Source organism: Squalius cephalus (genome assembly GCF_949319135.1).
Source record: "Squalius cephalus genome assembly, chromosome: 13".
NCBI classification, from domain to species: Eukaryota; Metazoa; Chordata; class Actinopteri; order Cypriniformes; family Leuciscidae; genus Squalius; species Squalius cephalus.
The window spans coordinates 16010720-16028957 of NC_137134.1; the positions used below are offsets into that span (position 1 = coordinate 16010720).

Genomic DNA, 18238 nt, shown 5'->3' on the forward strand with positions numbered 1-18238 from the left:
ATCCATAAATTACTGCACACTTCCACGTAAAGTTGAGATGCAGGGTGTGTAAGAGTTTATCATCTTCCCATTTAAGGCATGAGATGTAGGCCTACCTGCATAACAAAACTCGCTACTCCTTAAAGACAAACATTTAAAGCAAATATAGAGAGCAGAACATCCTGCACTTAACGCGTTTGTTTTGTTCCAGTGGCAAACCTGCACACATTTGATACAGCTAAATGTTTTTTTTTTGGGTGTACGTGGGGACGTATTTACCTTCGTGTTCCTTCTGTTCCTGTAGATGATCTCACAGCGGTCGGACACTGAACAGACACCAAACACTCGGCCCGTCTGACCCGTCCAAGAACGTGTTCGCAATTTACAACACTGCTGGCTTTCCTCAACTCACTTCCCATGGTTTGTCTTCGTATCTACAGTGGCTTCAAGATGTATTGGGACACTTACGCCACACTTAAAAGAAAATATAGGAATGTTAAAGCAAGTGGCCTTTATTTAAAAAAATTATAATTCTAAGCAAAAATACTTTTTAAAAGTGACACATGATGTCCGTAGGAAATGCGATGACCTGGACTAGTTCATACACACACTAAAAACCACCTTGGGACCAGCCAGTTAAATGGAAAAAAAGCATTATAAAGGTTAAACTAGTTCAGAGAATTTTGCACAATTCTTTGAAAATGCCACTCAACTTGAAATTTTTGTTGACCACCCCCCCCCCCCCCCCCACCACCACCACCCCCCACCACCACCACCTTTAAATAAATTAATAATAAAAAAGTGTCCAAAAAAACTTTTTGGGGGTTACTGTATGCATAATTATTTAAATACAAGTATTGTTTATTAAAATAATAATAATACTAAATGCAAACGCTTTAAGTGTGACTTATTCTAAATACTTTTCATTGTAGCCTATATTTAAATGCAATAATTTATAATAACTTATAAGTGAATTTATAAGTGTAGTATTTTTTATAAATATTAATTTATAAGTAGTAAGTATCCAAAAATACTTTTTTGGGGTTACTTCATACATAAACACAAATCATGTCATTTAGGCTAAAATAAATGTAAAAACAAAAATATTTTTTCAGTGTGACTAACATTCTTTTTGTATCCACTGAATATATAAACACAAGGTCTGTTTATTATTATTATTATTATTATTATTATTATTAATGTGACGTTTTGGGGCTTACTAAATATATAAACATTAGATAAAACATAAAATTAGATATGCCGTAATAACATTCATATTTTTTTCAGTGTCCAAAAATATGCTTGAATATTTTTTTTTTTTTTTGGGGGGGGGGGGCTGTTGCCACATGATTCCTGTTAGTCATGAAGATAACTCAAATGATTGGAATTTAGGAACTTTTGCACATGTACACAAACTTGCACACTATAACAACATTACACATTATTTTTGGCAAGAGTAAGATGTTTCACATTGTTTAGACTAAAGCGAATTACACTACACGCGCGTCACAAAGCAGGTAATGGCGACTACATACGAAAGCATTTTGACGGTTTATCAGCTGAGCTGTTATTATCATCAGAGGTTGTTATCAGCTACACAGTGACGGCAATCGTACACGATAGCGTGTTCTTGCGGGCGAGACTGTATCGTGACACGGTTATCACGGCTCTTTAACATCACTTCTGGTCTGGTTGTTTGAAAGAATGTAAATAAACTGTTCGGCAAAAAATAGAAACTCCTCAAGTCACAAACGACTGTCTCGGAACTGCAAGAACAGATGAAAAATACAAAACTATTGCCAAACTTGATTTAAGTGTCTGCTTTAACGCTGCACACTATTAAAACACCCTTTCAGCTCTTTCGAACAACACTTACTGAAGTACCATCACTTCATGAGAACTGTTGCACGGATAAGGCAAAAAAATAAAATAAAAAAATAAAAAATACCCGGGACAGAGAAAGTGGCGCGAAATGCTAACGCACGTCACCAACCGGAGCTGCACTGCAAAATGGTGATTGGACAAACATATTTCTGACGTCTCCTCTGCATGATTGACGGGCAGCATAACATATTTTAACATAAAATAAGTAGGCCTACACTTCAGCTTTAAATCTAAAACTGTTAAAAACCTGTTAGTTTCGTTAATTAAAATAAAAAGTGTAAAAAAATTGGAGGAAAAACTTTTGCTTGAAATGTTGCTTTAGCAACCAACTGCAATGAAAAACTGAAATAAAAATAAATTACAGCTATATATTTATATAGAATAGGGATATATATAATGTATTTTTTTTCAGTTTTTCATTGCTGAAAAAGCTTTTATTTTTATATTTAAATTTTTATGTAGCCTACTTTTGTTAATTTATATATATATATATATATATATATATATATATATATATATATATATATATATACATTGACAAAAGTAGGCTACATAAAATTTAAATATAAAAGTAAAAGCTAATAGTGGCCCTGGTTTCAGAATTTTTTTTTTTTTTTTTTTACTTCATTTTCCATATTATCCCATAGGGATTTTTCAGATCTGCACAGCGCCACTTCAGATGAATATGTGTATTATGAATGTATTCTGGACGAACTATGGTCAGGTTGTCAATCATTATCATGTGACCTACCAGCGTCAGCTGCATTGCTTCACTGCCATTCACAAATCCTCTCCCGTGGCATCATGGGACATTAGAGTGTCCATCTCGTATGTACACTTGCCAGTAGGCTATAGAGCTGGTGAGCCCCGCCCCTTCCGCTAACCCCACTGGACCTCTAGGTTGAAAAATCGTCAATGCAAGTGAATGGGAGAAAATAATTATTTTCTGGTCCCGTTTGAATTTTGCCATGAATGTGAACATATGTTGTCTGTGAATTTTTTATATAATTTTTCGTGTGAAGAATGCTACAATTTAGCGGGTAGAAGTTTGAAACGGTTAGACTTTGTGTGAGAGCACTTTGTGGACTACAACTCTTCGCTGCTTTCGACGCGAATCTGAAGAAAGAACAGCCCATTTGGTTTGAATGGTGACATTTGGGTACAAAACACACAGGCATCTCGATCTGTCTCCATAGATTATCGCAGCATTAGCACCGTGATTTGACAAGTGGAGGGAAAATGTGTTATGGGGTGACGTCATAGGCGACATAGTCTTTCTCGTTATGTCTTTTCCACAACTGCTAGCCAAAGAATCATTCAATATACTGTCAAACTCGTAACATGAAAAATTATATAAAAAATTCACAGACAACATATGTTCACATTCATGGCACAATTCAAACGGGATCAGAAAATAATTATTTTCTCCCATTCACTTGCATTGACGATTTTTCAACCTAGAGGTCCAGTGGGGTTTTACGGATGGGCGGGACTTACTAGCTCTATAGGTCATCTGGGGACTTTTTGACAACTTTTTTATGAGTACTGTGAATTCGGACATACTTCTTTTATCACTTACTGTTTTTCACCAACTATAAAGTAGGGAAGTATGCGATTTCGGATGCAGCCTTAACAGAGAATGTCTAATATGAAGAGAATTGGCACTCTCTGGTTACTTCCGGTTTCTGGACTGGCTGCAGTAACACGTCTCTGTCCACTGGGGGCGCTCGCAGGCGAGTGCAGAATGAATGGAGGTCTATGGCGCTATACCCATCAAAATCCACTTTTCTCATGATATAATTTTTTTTCTAGTAATTTGAATGTTGTATTCGAAAGGAGATGTAAAGAAATTACACACTGCTGGGTGTTAGATTTTTTAGAGTCACTTATTTGCTTTAAAAAGTCGTTTAAAGTGTCATACACATAGTACGACCAGAGATACTGCTTTACGGCAATCCTTCAGTCACTTTGGTGCTTTCAGCTCTGCACTTTCTTTTCTCTGGAGGCATCGACAACACAGCTGACACAGGTAAATACACATGCTAGAAGAGTTTTTGTTTTGTTTGTTTCTGGTCCCGCTTCGGATGCCACGATGCCATCAAGCATGGTATCTCTGGTCGTAATCAGTCCATTACTGACCAATCAGCGTTCATTAGCAGAATGCTAGCGTGTTATGGGCAACAACAACTCAACCTGTAAGAAATTGAAAGGACATAAGTACTCGTTCATTCAACTTTCGACCTATAACCCATGTTGAACTTGCAAAACCAACAATAAAATCTGAGATTTCTCAACGGCAATCGGGTGAAAGAGACAAATTTAGCCGTCTAGCCTCCCATTCATTCTGCACTCGCCTGCGAGCGCCCCCAGTGGAGCTCTGGTGGAACTACAACCAAAATTCGGTACAACAGGACTTAATAGGGAGTGCCAAGGCTCTCCGTAGACGGGCTCTGGCCTTAATCAATTACGTTATTCCCAGTGCTTCATGGGAGTGGGCGGAGCTAAAGAGCTCGTTTGGTAAATGTTCCATGTCTCAACCGTTACATTTTCTGTACAGCATTATGGGTAATGTAGTTTTCACCAGGAATTCTGCTGTTAAATGTGGGCTAATGGCTTCAACAGAAGCAAATACTATCAGTTAATAACCTTGTAGCTTACAGTAAGGCAGACTTTAAAGGTTTATAATTTATCGTTAAATATCAATTTCCCTATGAAGAAATTAAATTGAGTTTTTACTTCTAGAACCTGAATGTTGTAATATTTAAAATATTAATACTATAATAGTATTTAAATAATACTAAAATAACACTACGAAGCAAATTACCCATCACTCCACTAGTGAATATTTCTCAGTAGTTTCATTTTTGAAAGTCAAAGTAAACAAAAGCAGTATTGTCAGCAAAAAAGTGACTAGCTAATGTGATATTTCTGAGGAATGGTACATGGAAATAAAGATACCGTTTCAACACTGGTTGCTACGGTTGTAACAAGCCTGACCGCAGTCTGTCTACCCATGTGAGTCTGCGTCATATTCCCAAATTAAACATCCCAGATGACAGGAAACATCAGGACAAAAACCAGCTCTATTTGCTAACATGAGAAGCACAAAGCTTCCATGTAAAGCAAACAAATTCTTTGAAAACATGAAGCAGTTTGCTTTTGCCTAATAGACAGGAAGACATTTTCCATGTTATTAGTGCAGATTTATGATACATTATATAATTAAAAACCTTCCCCTATTGATGTGTTACTGACAGAAGAGACTTTTCACAAGTGTATCATTTAAATTAAAATGTACCATCCTAATTATTAAACAGTAATAATAGATTAGTGCTTTATTGTACAGTATTTTACAGTAATTTAAGACTCATTTATCATCTTTTACTGTGCGCTAACAAGAACAAAACATGAAACAACAATATTACTGAAATGAAATTTATATGAAAATAAGACATTATTTAAACATCTCTTCACATGCATGCAGACATGAAGGAAATGACATCAAGCACCGCGCTCGACTTCACTTCCAGGCGCTCCTTTTATGGGATACAGAAGACGACAGCACATCGAGTGTTTCCGTGGCATAACATTAAACGGGGTCTAACAATGTGGGGTTACTTGGCTTCTTGTATTTTTTTGGCACTTTGTTTCTCCTTTGCCTGAAGAAACAGAGGAAAGAAAGAAAAAGACATTTTTATATTCATTTCTAAGAAACTGAATTTAAATGTAGAATTCCAAGTATTTTGAATTTGAATACTAGATTGTCATGCAGCCTTTCCAACAATGGGCTGGGTGAATAAACGCAAATGCACCATGGTACTATATGGGTGCTATTACTGCAGGACTACTTTTAAACTTAGGTGTTGACTCTTTAATCTTAGCATAGTACTGCTCAAATAACACAACTAACCGTAAGGTTTCATGCAGTCAAATTACCAAGAGAGGGAAACACTTCAAGCTCAAAGGCAGAGTAGAAATAACACATCAATCGTGCCCTCTAGTGGTATGATGAGATTCACCATCACACACACACCGACTCTGACTGTACTCCACACACACACACACACACACACAGGCTCTGACTGTACTTACCTTCTCCACCAGTGGAATCAGCTGCTGATATTCAGCCAACGTCTTCAGTAACTCCATTATAAAGGGTAGGTAGTTGTGCTTCCTTCTTATGTTCTCAATCTTAAAAAATAAATACATGCATTTTTTTCAACATTTTTATAATTTAAGTGACTTTGTACCAATAATAATAGTTATTTTATGACATATCATTTATTAATAAAATTAACTTGTAACATTACCAATTAGGAATAATAATAATAATAATAACAGAAAAGTGATTATATATTTTATAACATTTGAAAGGATGAAAGGGTGAATAATAATAATAATGATTATTATTATATTACAATAAAGTAGTGTATTTTATATTTTATAACATGCATACGTTGTTAAAGACAATAATAATAATAATAATAATAATAATAATAATAATAATAATAATAAAAGAAGTGATATTTTATAACGTTTTACTTATTAAAACAAATGAACTGTAAAGCATAAATTAGGAAAAACAATCATAATAATGTATTATCATCATTATATTATACAGTAAATTGATGTTTTTTTACATAACTTAAAAATAATAAGAAATTAAGAAATAATAAGAAATTATATAATAAGAAATTAAGAACCAATGAGAAAAATAACAATTACTATTAATATTAATAAAAGTAATACTAATAATACTAATGATTATTAATTAAAAGTTTAAATTCCATATTTTATAACATATATTACTTAAAAACAAAATGAACATTTGAATGGATCAATTAGAGGATAATAATAATTTGTTTATTATATTCATAATAAAGTAGTGCATTTTCTATTTTATAACATAACTTAGTTTTGAAAGAGCAAATGAGGAAAAGAGCAAATGAGGAAATCAACAGTAATAAAAGAAAAATGGCATATTTTGTAACATGTTACTTGTTAATAAAATTAACATTTAACATTACAAAAACAAATGAGGAAAACTTACAATAAATATGATTATATTATAAAGTAAAGTGATATGAAGTTATTTTAGAGGATCAATGTGGAAAACAATAATAATAATAATAATAATAATAATAATAATAATAATAAAGAAAGGTCTATCATACAATACACTGAAAAAAATTATTAGTTGAATTTAATAAAAATAATTATCGTAAGTGGTTGCACACAATTGATTTTAGCAACATTTAAACAAATGCATTAAGTTGAACTTATTCAATTTTTGTTCAACTTAAAGCATTTGTTTAAATGTAGCTAAAAAATGGATTAAATTCAACGAATAATTTTTTTCAGTGCAAGTTATAAATAAGTTTCTCTTTAAAAGCTCATTGAGGGGAACACCCATGTACGGTACATACTTTGTATCTTTTAAGTTTTTGGGTCTCTTCTTCAATCAGGAGCTGATACTTGGCGATCTCTGACTGGATGGAGCTCAGATGATTCCCGCTCTGGTCTGTGTCCATCGGCTCTTCCTGTGAACAGCAGGAACGTCTTTAAGCAAGCGTCCTCATTCTGTCATTCCAGTATGTAACAGTCGGAAGGTCTTACTTCTGTGAGCTGAGCCTGTAGTTCAACGATCTTCTTTTCGTAAATCATCTTGCGGTCCGAAACAATGGCCATCAAGTTGAATCGAATCTCTCCCTCACTGTATCTAAAAACCAAATGATTTAAACAGCTTTGTAGAAACACCAACGACTCGAAATGAATCACATCAGCTTGATGCTTACTTCTGTATTCGTTTCTCAATGACAGGCCGTACAGCATTGATCCAATCGTCCTGGTTACACACACCTGAGGAAGTGACAAAATCATTTAAGAACGTGAACCAACCGAGCAAAACGAACAATTCAACGTCGATTCCGTCTACCGAGGTCTATGGGTCCTTCACGAAGTCCGTCCAACTCGTACAGTCGCCCGTTAACAGGAACGTAGCTCACAAAGTGAAAAGCATCCTCTTCTTTAGCCGACGACTTCGCGTCAAACTCAAACATCTGTTGTCTACGGGGAAAAAAAGAAAATGGTAAAAACATTATACATGATATCAGTCATATGGTAAAAGAGAAAAAGGTTCCAAATAACCAACCTAGCGAAGCCGTTGTGAACTTGTCGGATAACTTCAGAGTTACTGAGAGCGAGACCCTTCATCTTGAAAAAGAAAAAAAGAAAAGGTTCATAAACTATAATAATGAAGTGTATCCAGTTAAATAAATGCACCAACTTACTGCGGCATCAAAACTGAGCGAAAACTCTTTAAATTCTGTCAGCGTTTCCCCAAGGAGCATATCAGGATGCGTGCAGTTCAACAACACGCTGACGATCGCTTGGGTCGCGCAGGCGTTATTGATGACCTGAAACGGAACATTCGCATTCAGAAATGTCCAAATATCCTTTTTGCATTTGGTAACAGGATTTGATTAAACGCATAATTGTTCACCTGCTTGGCAAAGAAGATCTGATCCAGCCTTGAGTCTTGAACAATAGACCCCGCCGGCTCCTCACCGGGCTGCCACTTGAAGAGGAAAATCAGACCATGAACGGGCCTGAAATGATTTACGCGCATATTCAATTGCAGTTAGAACGCTGGAAGAACACTGCGTATAATAATAGATTCATGGACATTTGCTTACTTGAGATTTTCAAAGTTTTCTGGCTCCATGCTCCATATCTCCTCCACCTGTGCACCTTTGCATCCTAATGGAAACAGAGAAATCAGTGTCGCATGACATTCGAAAGCCACAAATGCTGCGGAATCAAAAGTCCTGTTTATAGCTGGTATTAAAAAGCGTTTTGACGAGTTGACGAGGAAGACACATTTCAGTTTACACCTGGTGTTTTAATCTGTCTCTTTTGTCCACTTTCGAAAACTTCTGTCCTATTTCTTGGGGAGGGTCTATGGATGGGTAAATGTATGGGCTTTTTCAGATCTTTCAATCTAATGGACAAAATAAAAAAAATAAAAAAACACAATTTACATATGAATGCGACCGGAGATAACAGAAAACATGCTGAGAGCAACAGCTTTCATTTCTGCTCTGACAGACGCAAGACCGAACGCGGTGTGTGTGTGTGTTAGAAATCAGGAATGGTGTGAGAACATTGGGTTTGGTACATTTTTCATTTTCAAACCAAACTTGGGTCTCCAGCCAGTAAAGTTTAAATCCCCTCTGGCTAGCGCGCTTCCCATTATGTTTACACGTTAGGTCAGTAGGTGGAGAGTAGACGGTCTTTTGTGGCTGTTTGAATGTGCACTTTTATGGACTTCAAAACAGAATAGGCCATTCACTGCCATTATAAAGTTTGGAAGAGCATGGACATTTTTAATATAACTGATTATATTCGTCTGAAAGAAGAATGTCATATACACCAAGGATGGCTTGAGGGTGAGTAAATCATGGGCTAATTTTCATTTTTGGGTGAACTATCCCTTTAAATGTGCACCAATGATGGTCCAAAACATTTGAACAAACACATTATGGTCAAAAATAATGTCTCGAATGCACCAATAATGCTGGAGGAACATTGAGCAGAATGCCAACAAAAACATTGATTAGATGCTCAGAATGTGCAAGTGACAACTAAATATGCTGTTTGGAATGTGCAAATTATGCTCAAATACACTGAAATACATTTTCGAATGCAACCAATAATACCTAAAAAGACAGTTGCCCAAAAATACAGAATCAAATCCTTGAATGCACCCATAATGTCCATAAAAATACGACTAGCCTAGTGTTCAGAATGTGTGAATGATGCCCAGATACTATACTTAAAATGTTCGTACACAACCAATAATGTTTAGAAAAAAATATCAACAGAATATTCGGAACGTGCAAATGATGCTCAAATATACTGAAACACATTGAACCAATAATACCCACACAAATATGAATCGAATGTTCGGAACAAATGCCAAATTATGCCCAAATAACACAAAATTCAGTGTTCATATGCAACTAATGCTGACAAAATATAAATCGAATGTTCGGAACGTGCGAATAATGCCCAAATATAGCAAATTCAAGTTAAGTATTTAAGCAAGAGTACCAACAAAGAGATGAATCAAATGCTCAGAACATGCAAATGATGCCCAAATATACTGAATCAAATGTTCGAACAATTTGATGCCAACAAAAATAATGAATTGAATGTTTGGAACGTGCGAATAGTGGACAAATATACTGAATTCAAGTTTGTATTCAAGCAATAATACCGACAAAAAGATGAATCAAATGCTCAGAACATGGAAACGATGCCCAAATATAGCGAATCAAATGTTCGAACAATATGCCGCCCACAAAAATAATGAATCGAATGTTCGGAACGTGCGCTTAATATCTTTATTTTATTTTATTTATTTTATTGAACATTACAAAGTATTAAAGCAATGCAGATAAACATGTCAACAAAAAGATGATAATACCAACAAAAAGATGAATCTAATGCTCAGAACATGCAAATGATGCTCAAATATACTGAATCAAATGTTCGAACACAAAAAGATGAATCGAATGTTCGAAACGTGCCCTATGATGCTTGAATATGCTGAATCAAATGTTCAAACACAAAAAGAAGAATCGAATGTTTGTAACGTGCCCTATGATGTTTTAAAATACTGAATCAAATGTTCAACACAAAAAAAAAAAAAAAAAAAAAAAGAATCGAATGTTCGGAACGTGCCGTATGATGCGTGAATATACGGAATCAAATCTTCGAACACAAAAAAGATTAATCGAATGTTCGGGAACATGCCCTATGATGCGTGAATATACTGAATCAAATCTTCGAACACAAAAAGATGAATCGAATGTTCAGAACGTGCCGTATGATGCGTGAATATCCTGAATCAAATGTTCGAACACAAAAGATGAATCGAATGTTCGGAACGTGCCGTATGATGCGTGAATATCCTGAATCAAATGTTCGAACACAAAAAAATGAATTGAATGTTCGGAACGTGCCCTATGATGCGTGAATATCCTGAATCAAATGTTTGAACACAAAAAGATGAATCGAATGTTCGGAACATGCCCTATGATGCTTGAATATACTGAATCAAATGTTCGAACACAAAAAAATGAATTGAATGTTCGGAACGTGCCCTATGATGAATATCCTGAATCAAATGTTCGAACACAAAAAAATGAATCGAATGTTCGGAACGTGCCCTATGATGAATATCCTGAATCAAATGTTCGGACACAAAAGATGAATCGAATGTTCGGAACGTGTCCTATGATGCTTGAATATACTGAATCAAATGTTCGAACACAAAAAGATGAATCGAATGTTCGGAACGTTCCCTATGATGCCTGAATATGCTGAATCAAATGTTCGAACACAAAAAGATGAATCGAATGTTCGGAACGTGCCCTATGATGCCTGAATATCCTGAATACAAATGTTTGTACGCATCCAAAACCGCAAGTTGTAAAGGATGCTGAAAAATGCCGTCTGGGTAGGTTGCTCAATATTTTTTGAGACATGACCAAATGTGAGGCAGCTGTCATTCTGCATTCATTAACAAGTATAGTGCAGCGCTGACTCATACACTGAGCCCATTCAAAGAATATGCTTATGTGGATTTAAACCAGGAACCACATGGCAGGCTGGCAGTCACACCCTATGATTACCAATCATATTGGCGACCAAAATCACTGAACTGAAGCAAAACTAGCGACGCACCGCTAATGTAAGAAAATATTAAGTGCTCACCAAAGCCCTTTATCAGCTCTGTAAAAACTCCCGGGTCGCTTTCCATAAGACACCATTCCCCAGCGCTTCCCGCCATTTCTGAAATTATATATCTTATTGCAAACAGAAAACTGTTCTCGTGTAGCGGTTAAATGAGGCTAACGAGACTCATTCACAAATACAGTAGTTTTCCCGGCATTCCTTTCGACAAGCGTCATTCTTCTGCTTCATGCGGTGCCTTGAACATGTGAGGCGCGCTTCCGCCTCCGTGTGTCTAGGAGTGTCTTCGACTCCAAAAGTTACTTTCCAAAAGTGATTTTGAAAGGAAATTTCCGTCGTTAAACAAACATAGTGCATTTAAATGGTAATAAACTCCATATTGTGTCAAAAATAACACGCTAAATTAATACATGCTGGGATATAACAGGGCTTTCAAACTATTAACTGTGTTGACGATTTGATGTTCCTACAGAATTCTAGTCGTCAATAATCAGTTTACGATGTAAAATAAGGTTTCATTTCAAACCATTGGGTGTTTGTGTGCTTACATCAGAAAAAAAACCCCCAAAACATTAATACTTTATTTAAAATACATGTATACTGTACACAAATGAATACTTAAGTACTGTAACTCAAGTCCAGAGTCCCAGAAAATTGTATAAAAAAAAAAAAAAAGAGCAAAATAACAGTACTCAAAGTCAAATCAGGCAGTCTCAGCAGCATACATTTTAAGACACAAATACTTAACCTGTATTTGGGCTGTTCAAGGGTGACCAACAAGTATAGATATACATTATAAAACATTATGACTGATTAGGTTGATATTGACCATCACCCGAGCCCTCAGGGCTGGTAATCAAACAGCATGGACGACATTGTTCAATAAGAGGCAGAAGTTTCCCTTGTTGGTGGAGCTGTTTTGTATCTGAGCCGCCTCCAATGCACTGCCCATTAATAAAGACTCTTGGCACCTGAAAGAGTTAAAAGGACTATCGTCAGCAATACCATCTTGACAAAAAAACAATGTATAATCACTATAATCACATTCAAAATTCCAATCAGCATCCAGGAATGGGAATGGTTTTGTAAATATAAACAAATGACAAGACTTACTGTTCTGGCACCTGTGATTTGTGCTAAGGTCTCCTGGAGACGTCGGCCATCGTTGTGCTCATCCAATTCAACAACTTTATATGTAGCTCCAATCTCATTAAAGACATTCTTTGCCATCTTACAGTAGGGACATGTGGTTTTGGAGAATATTACAACACAGTTACTGGACACAACATCCTGTCAAGAAAAAAAAAAAAAGATTAAATGAATGAATACAAACATATTTATTAGGGCTGCAAGATAAGTGGGGAAAAAACCTTCAGGTTTGCTTTGCTTGTTGTTTGTAGGGCTGCACAATTTGGCCCAAAATGTTGTGATTGTATATTAATATGACTATACTGAATAATAATAATATTTCAAAAGTCCAGTAAAAATCTAGTATTTGAGAAAAATATAATAATAATAAAAAAATAACTTTAAAATGGCGGTGCTAATATTTATGGCTGTCTTAATTCATTTTCAAACGTTGAGCCATTCAGCTTTTATTTTGTCAGAAACCGCAAGGAGCACTTAAAGGGTTAGTTCACCCCGAAAAAAAAATGAAAATTCAGTTATTAATCACTCACCCTCATGTCATTCCAAACCCATAAGACATTTGTTCATCTTCAAGCCCAGATCATTAAACACCTCTTATTGGTCATTGTATTAACGCGCTCAACATATATGTCTGTGATTGGCTAATCAACAATGACATATTTGATGCTCTTCACCAAGCGTTTACAAAGAGAGAAAGGGAAAGTTTAAAGCATGCGTCTATCAGCAGATCCCTAATATATCTGCTGATAGATGGATCCGTTGATCGACGCCTGCTTTCAAAGCTCCCGTGTATATCTGTGTAAGCGCTATGATGAAGAGCGTCAAAGACAACATGTTTTTGAATCGTTGATCATTGTAGCCAATCACAGACATACATCTTGAGCGCATCAACACAATGGCCAATCAGAGGGGTTTAAGAATCCGTTCAATGCTGATATCGTGAAGTAGCCTGGTAATACCAAACTCTGCTACTTCGCTTTGCTTCGTAGACAGAGTCTGGCATGGCATAATTGAAAAGCGTTTTCTTTCTCGCGGGGGGGCGCTTGTCTGAAGTTTAAAATCATTGGTTACCCGTAAGCCAATCACATAACGTTTGGTTATGGCGTGTGTTATGCGCATGCTCAGCCGCATCTAACTTCCACTGTAAACACATGTATGATGCAAAAACTAAACCATCGAGCGAAATACCGGAGTGAACATGGCTGTGCGCGACTTTTGCAGATTATTTATGTGAAGTAAATCTACGCATCCACGGTACAATCAGTGTCTACGTCACGGCTCTCAGCCCACCCTCTGTTCGTTGATTGGCCGGCTGTTTTCAGGCCGGAGGAAAACGGAAAGCTATTACGCTGTCTCAGACTGAGTACAGAAGCGAAATGAAATTGAGCGGAAGTAAGAAGTCTGACGTAGTCAGGCTAATTGTGAAGTACCAAGTCAGTACTGAAATGTAAAAATTTGTGACGATTGTTTTTCGACAACTCTAGCGCATATCTATTTAATTAAATTACAGCCTTTGCGATTTGAAAATCCACCTAGCCATATTGATTTTGGTTATATTTTGATTAATTGTGCAGCCTAAATAGGCTATATGTTGGTGGTAGGACCATTTCAGTTTTTCTATGTATTTTCAGTCCAAGTCAACAGGGAGGGACCAAAACTGTTTGGCAACCAACATTCTTTAACATTTCTTCTGGTTTGGAACGACATGGGTGTGTAAATGATGACAGAATAAATTTTTTTTTGGTGGACTATCCCTTTAAGATCACATTCCGCAGACCTTTTCAATGAATCAATTGATCCGGTTCATAAAAACAGTTCTAAATGATTCATTCACGAATCTGGGACGCAAGGAATTTTAGTGTTCAACAGAAAAGACAGTCATAAGGGTTCGAAACGACATGAGTGAGTAACTAAGACAGAATTTTCATTTTCGGGTGATCTACTGAACCAAAACAAACAAACCAGCCTAAACAATCTTACCTGGACAAACTGATTACATGCTGTGCTCGACAACCCAGGCGCAGACGACGTGAAGTTCCCCATTCTAGATAAACGACATGAATTGAGTTCAAACTTAGAGAAAACTACACACAACCATTTACACAAAAACAGACTGAGATTAACACATGTGGTGACCTTGTTATTATCACGGGTCTGTAAAAAATACATGTAAAAGATACAAGGAAAGCAAATGCAGTTAGTGCAAAAACAAGAGAATTAGACTGGCATTTTAAGTCAGTCATGTTCGAACAACCGTTGTCTTGTTGCCGGCTGAAACAAGTAAACAGGATCACACAGATAGACTGTAATCTGATAAGATCATACAGGGGGGATTTAAACATTTAAAGACTCGAACGTTAGCGCTTTTAAAGTAGGTTAACTCGTACCGTCCAGAACGGACAAAAACACGGCGGTCTTGATTTCAATCTTAGTTTAATTTAATGTATGCAATCATGTTAAAATATGGAATATTAATTGTCCTCATAATGACCTTAGAATCTGATAAGCCTGTCTGTATTTGTATAAACAGCCTCTCGTAAACATCGTGGAGTGTAAAACGACACGCGTCCCTCTGTAAATAAAAGACTGTCCCAATTACAGTGGTTTTACATACAAATATATTTCTTACAAAACACACGCGTACCTCTCAACCGGAAACACATTAGTATGACGTAAAAAGCACCGTCTATAGTCTCCGCCCTTCGCGGGTCTCTGAACTATTTATGAGACACTTGTTTGCCTCTAGGGGGCCATGGTGGCTCATAAACCAATTCCCATTCATCCGCATTTAAATCCTAGAACCATTTATTGTCTCATTGTAGACGTGCACAATAGTTTTTTTGTTTTTTGTTTAACCTAGACTATTAATAATTCAAAGAATTGGCATCTGGCATGCAACTAATTCGCAACAGTAATCTAAATGCCTTCTAATCACAAACTACAGTAAATGGTCCATCTACACCAGCGTGTTTTATATAAACATCTAATGTTTAGTTACATCTCCCTTGTCCTTCAAAGTTAGATTTATTAATCTGAAAGAAGTGTCGTTTTGCATCCATTGGGTGGCACTGTGCCATTCTGTAAAATGCATAGAACCGACACAAGAAATTATTGTTTCTTGAGGATCTCGAATATCCCTGTTTTTTTTTTTCTCTCTCTCTTTTCCCCCACATTTTATGACAAGTGATTTAATGCTGCTCCCTAATCTGTTTTTTCACAAAAGACGCCACATTGCCATTTGCAATAAAAAGGCAATTGATTTTTCTACCCACTAATCCTTATGAATTAACCAAAAAAGAATTAAGGCTGTTCTTGTCACTTTTTTTTTTTTAAACAACGGCATCAGTTATCCAGCTTATGGTTATTTTGTCAACAATAAATGGTTTGAAAATCCCAAGGATGAGGAATTCCATATGAAATATTACAGCACTAAACAGGCCCTCTATAGCTCTTTATTGCAGTTTAGAAAAAAATAAAATAAAATAAAAAATAGGCCTTTATGATGCAAAAGCACATTGAGAGTTCACCCCACACTCTTCAGAGCCAGAGCCACACATAGGCCCTTTAATATTTTCCATTCGCCCTTTTCCCATCTAGCGAGTTTCAAGGGTCCGCATGTAACCCACATGTCATAATAATGGCGAAACCCTCCTTGCTATTTACAGCCTCATGACAAGTAATGACCCGCCATACACCGAAACTCATCAGAACCCCTGGAAACGTAATTCCCCGCCCCCAGCAGGGTTTTCACACCGAGCAGCAGACGCCCCTCGCCCACGCTCCCTTCAGAGCGGTGTCATCGGAATATGCCCCACTGATTTAATATCTGTTTGCTGCATGCATTTGCGGGCCGCCATGTAATCAAGCAAGAAGCCACTGCTGTGCCTGCCCTCATAAATCACCGTCCCTGGCGGACAATCATGCCTGGCCCTAGTGAAGCCACTGATTACACTCACTGCCTTATTAAAACCGTTCCCGCCGAAGGAAACGCGCGCGTCTTTTTATTTATCGGCCTCGTGTCATTTGCGGCAGTCCGTCTTTCGCTCTTAAATGATTTGGCGCGGTGATGGAATGACGCCTCAATTGAGTTCACAGGAGGAGAGGGTGCCGTTCCAATAATCTCTGGAGTATCGCCTCACTGAACTGCCCGCGATTCCTCCCTCCTGTCAAAGCCAACTAAGGTCTCCTCCCGGAGAAGGTACAACAGACTCGTCTCGGCAATAAGCTGTGGCATTTTGTTAGAGAAGGTTACTGCACTTTGTCACATAAGGGCTTGTTTTTGAAGGCCACAACCTGCACTTTCACAGGTATAGGCTTGAGACTTTTACATTATAGACGGATACGTTATCTGATGGGGAGAAAGATATGGCTAATTTCCATGACTTTTCCAGGCCTTAAAATCCCAGTTTTAAAAGTAAACAAGAGCGAAAATTCTAGAAAGATCTATTTTTTAATTTAATGATTTGTGACACAATTAAAAATAATAAATCCACAATCTACGCTCTGTGTACAGCATCATCATTTACTTAATATCACTTTTGCATGGCTTGGCTACTCAAGATTTTACAGGCCCACTGAAGTGCATTGAAACCTGATTGAAACGCACAGCATTGTTCAATAGACCAATTTCGAGCCGACGTCACAGCGTTAGCTGGAGGCAAAACAAAGGGAAAACTGGAGGCGGCCAATACAAACCAGCACAGATTCGGTTACATGATAAGGAGCTTAAATTATTGTTATTGTTAATAAATGTCACCTTGTTGTGTTGTTGGGTGCAAGAATCGACGGAGTACAGGCTCCAATTCGAAATTTTATCGCATAATGTTTTCTAAATTATTGTGATTATTTGTGAATCATCTATGATTGTATACATTGTTTTGATTGATTGTGACTAGAATTTTTGAAGAACCTGGTAAGAAAGTGTAATCAAATACATAGTTAAAAAATGAATATGCTGTATCTGGAATTTTTATTTCTAGAAAATATTCACAACATTAAAATTGCACCGTAATGTCACTTGTCGTCTTCTGTCTGGCCTTGGCAGAACTGCGGATCGTAGGCTTTTCTCCAGTCATTATTAAAAAACAAGCTAACAAAACTCGCAAACTAACGTTAGTGAAGCGGCCAGGGGGGGGGTCGTTCTGCCACCACCTAAGCTCCGCCCACAAAAAAACGTCACCATGTTTACCAACTGAAAAGGGGTCTATGTTTTGACGTAATTTCCACCGAAACAGGAAGAGAGGGTGGGGCATATCAAACAGCCCCTCCCCTTTTTAAAAAATAGCCAATAGAGTTTAGTTTATATCACAGCTCGGCCAGAGCTGTTGAACTCATTAAAGCCACAGTTTTCTCCTAATCTCTAACCGTTTCCCCTCTTAATCTCCTCCATAATGCTTTCAAATATTAGCCTGGCTCCGCCCTCCTACGTACTTCCGCTCAATTTTCATTTTCCTTCAGTACGTCGTCT

General features: G+C 36.9%; 2 protein-coding genes across 4 annotated transcripts; both read right to left on the bottom strand.

Moving 5' to 3' along the window:
• Window positions 1-4711: 4711 nt before the first annotated feature.
• Window positions 4712-11897, bottom strand: uchl5 (ubiquitin carboxyl-terminal hydrolase L5). Its single transcript, XM_079891509.1, has 11 exons — window positions 11644-11897; window positions 8559-8622; window positions 8366-8471; window positions 8154-8279; window positions 8015-8076; window positions 7799-7929; window positions 7659-7722; window positions 7480-7582; window positions 7290-7403; window positions 5956-6054; window positions 4712-5522 (listed from the first exon to the last, which is right to left on the bottom strand). Exons 1-11 carry the CDS (start codon window positions 11717-11719, stop codon window positions 5478-5480), a joined length of 990 nt encoding a protein of 329 aa, XP_079747635.1. The 5' UTR covers window positions 11720-11897; the 3' UTR covers window positions 4712-5477.
• Window positions 11898-12189: 292 nt separating this feature from the next.
• Window positions 12190-15484, bottom strand: glrx2 (glutaredoxin 2). 3 transcript variants are annotated; one of them, XM_079889525.1, is made up of 5 exons: window positions 15416-15432; window positions 15263-15343; window positions 14752-14815; window positions 12736-12912; window positions 12190-12593 (listed from the first exon to the last, which is right to left on the bottom strand). In XM_079889525.1, exons 2-5 carry the CDS (start codon window positions 15313-15315, stop codon window positions 12426-12428), a joined length of 462 nt encoding a protein of 153 aa, XP_079745651.1. In that variant the 5' UTR covers window positions 15316-15343; window positions 15416-15432; the 3' UTR covers window positions 12190-12425. The 3 variants fall into 3 exon arrangements, with proteins under 3 accessions (XP_079745651.1, XP_079745652.1, XP_079745650.1); XM_079889526.1 differs by lacking the exon at window positions 15263-15343 and having other exon boundaries at window positions 15416-15484; XM_079889524.1 differs by lacking the exons at window positions 15263-15343; window positions 15416-15432 and adding an exon at window positions 14908-15081.
• Between the last annotated feature and the right edge of the window lie 2754 nt (window positions 15485-18238).

Bases quoted from the DNA above. Each gene is read 5' to 3' on its own strand.
- uchl5 (XM_079891509.1), bottom strand. From the start codon at position 11,719: ATGGCGGGAAGCGCTGGGGAATGGTGTCTTATGGAAAGCGACCCGGGA. The intron at 8,077-8,153 runs GTAAGTTGGTGC...TTCTTTTTCAAG, and splicing joins CGCTCAGTTTTGATGCCGCA to ATGAAGGGTCTCGCTCTCAG. The intron at 5,523-5,955 runs GTAAGTACAGTC...CTGTTTCTTCAG, and splicing joins TGATTCCACTGGTGGAGAAG to GCAAAGGAGAAACAAAGTGC.
- glrx2 (XM_079889524.1), bottom strand. From the start codon at position 15,014: ATGACTGACTTAAAATGCCAGTCTAATTCTCTTGTTTTTGCACTAACT. The intron at 14,816-14,907 runs GTCACCACATGT...TCGTTTATCTAG, and splicing joins AGACCCGTGATAATAACAAG to AATGGGGAACTTCACGTCGT. The intron at 12,594-12,735 runs GTAAGTCTTGTC...TAACTCTTTCAG, and splicing joins AAATCACAGGTGCCAGAACA to GTGCCAAGAGTCTTTATTAA.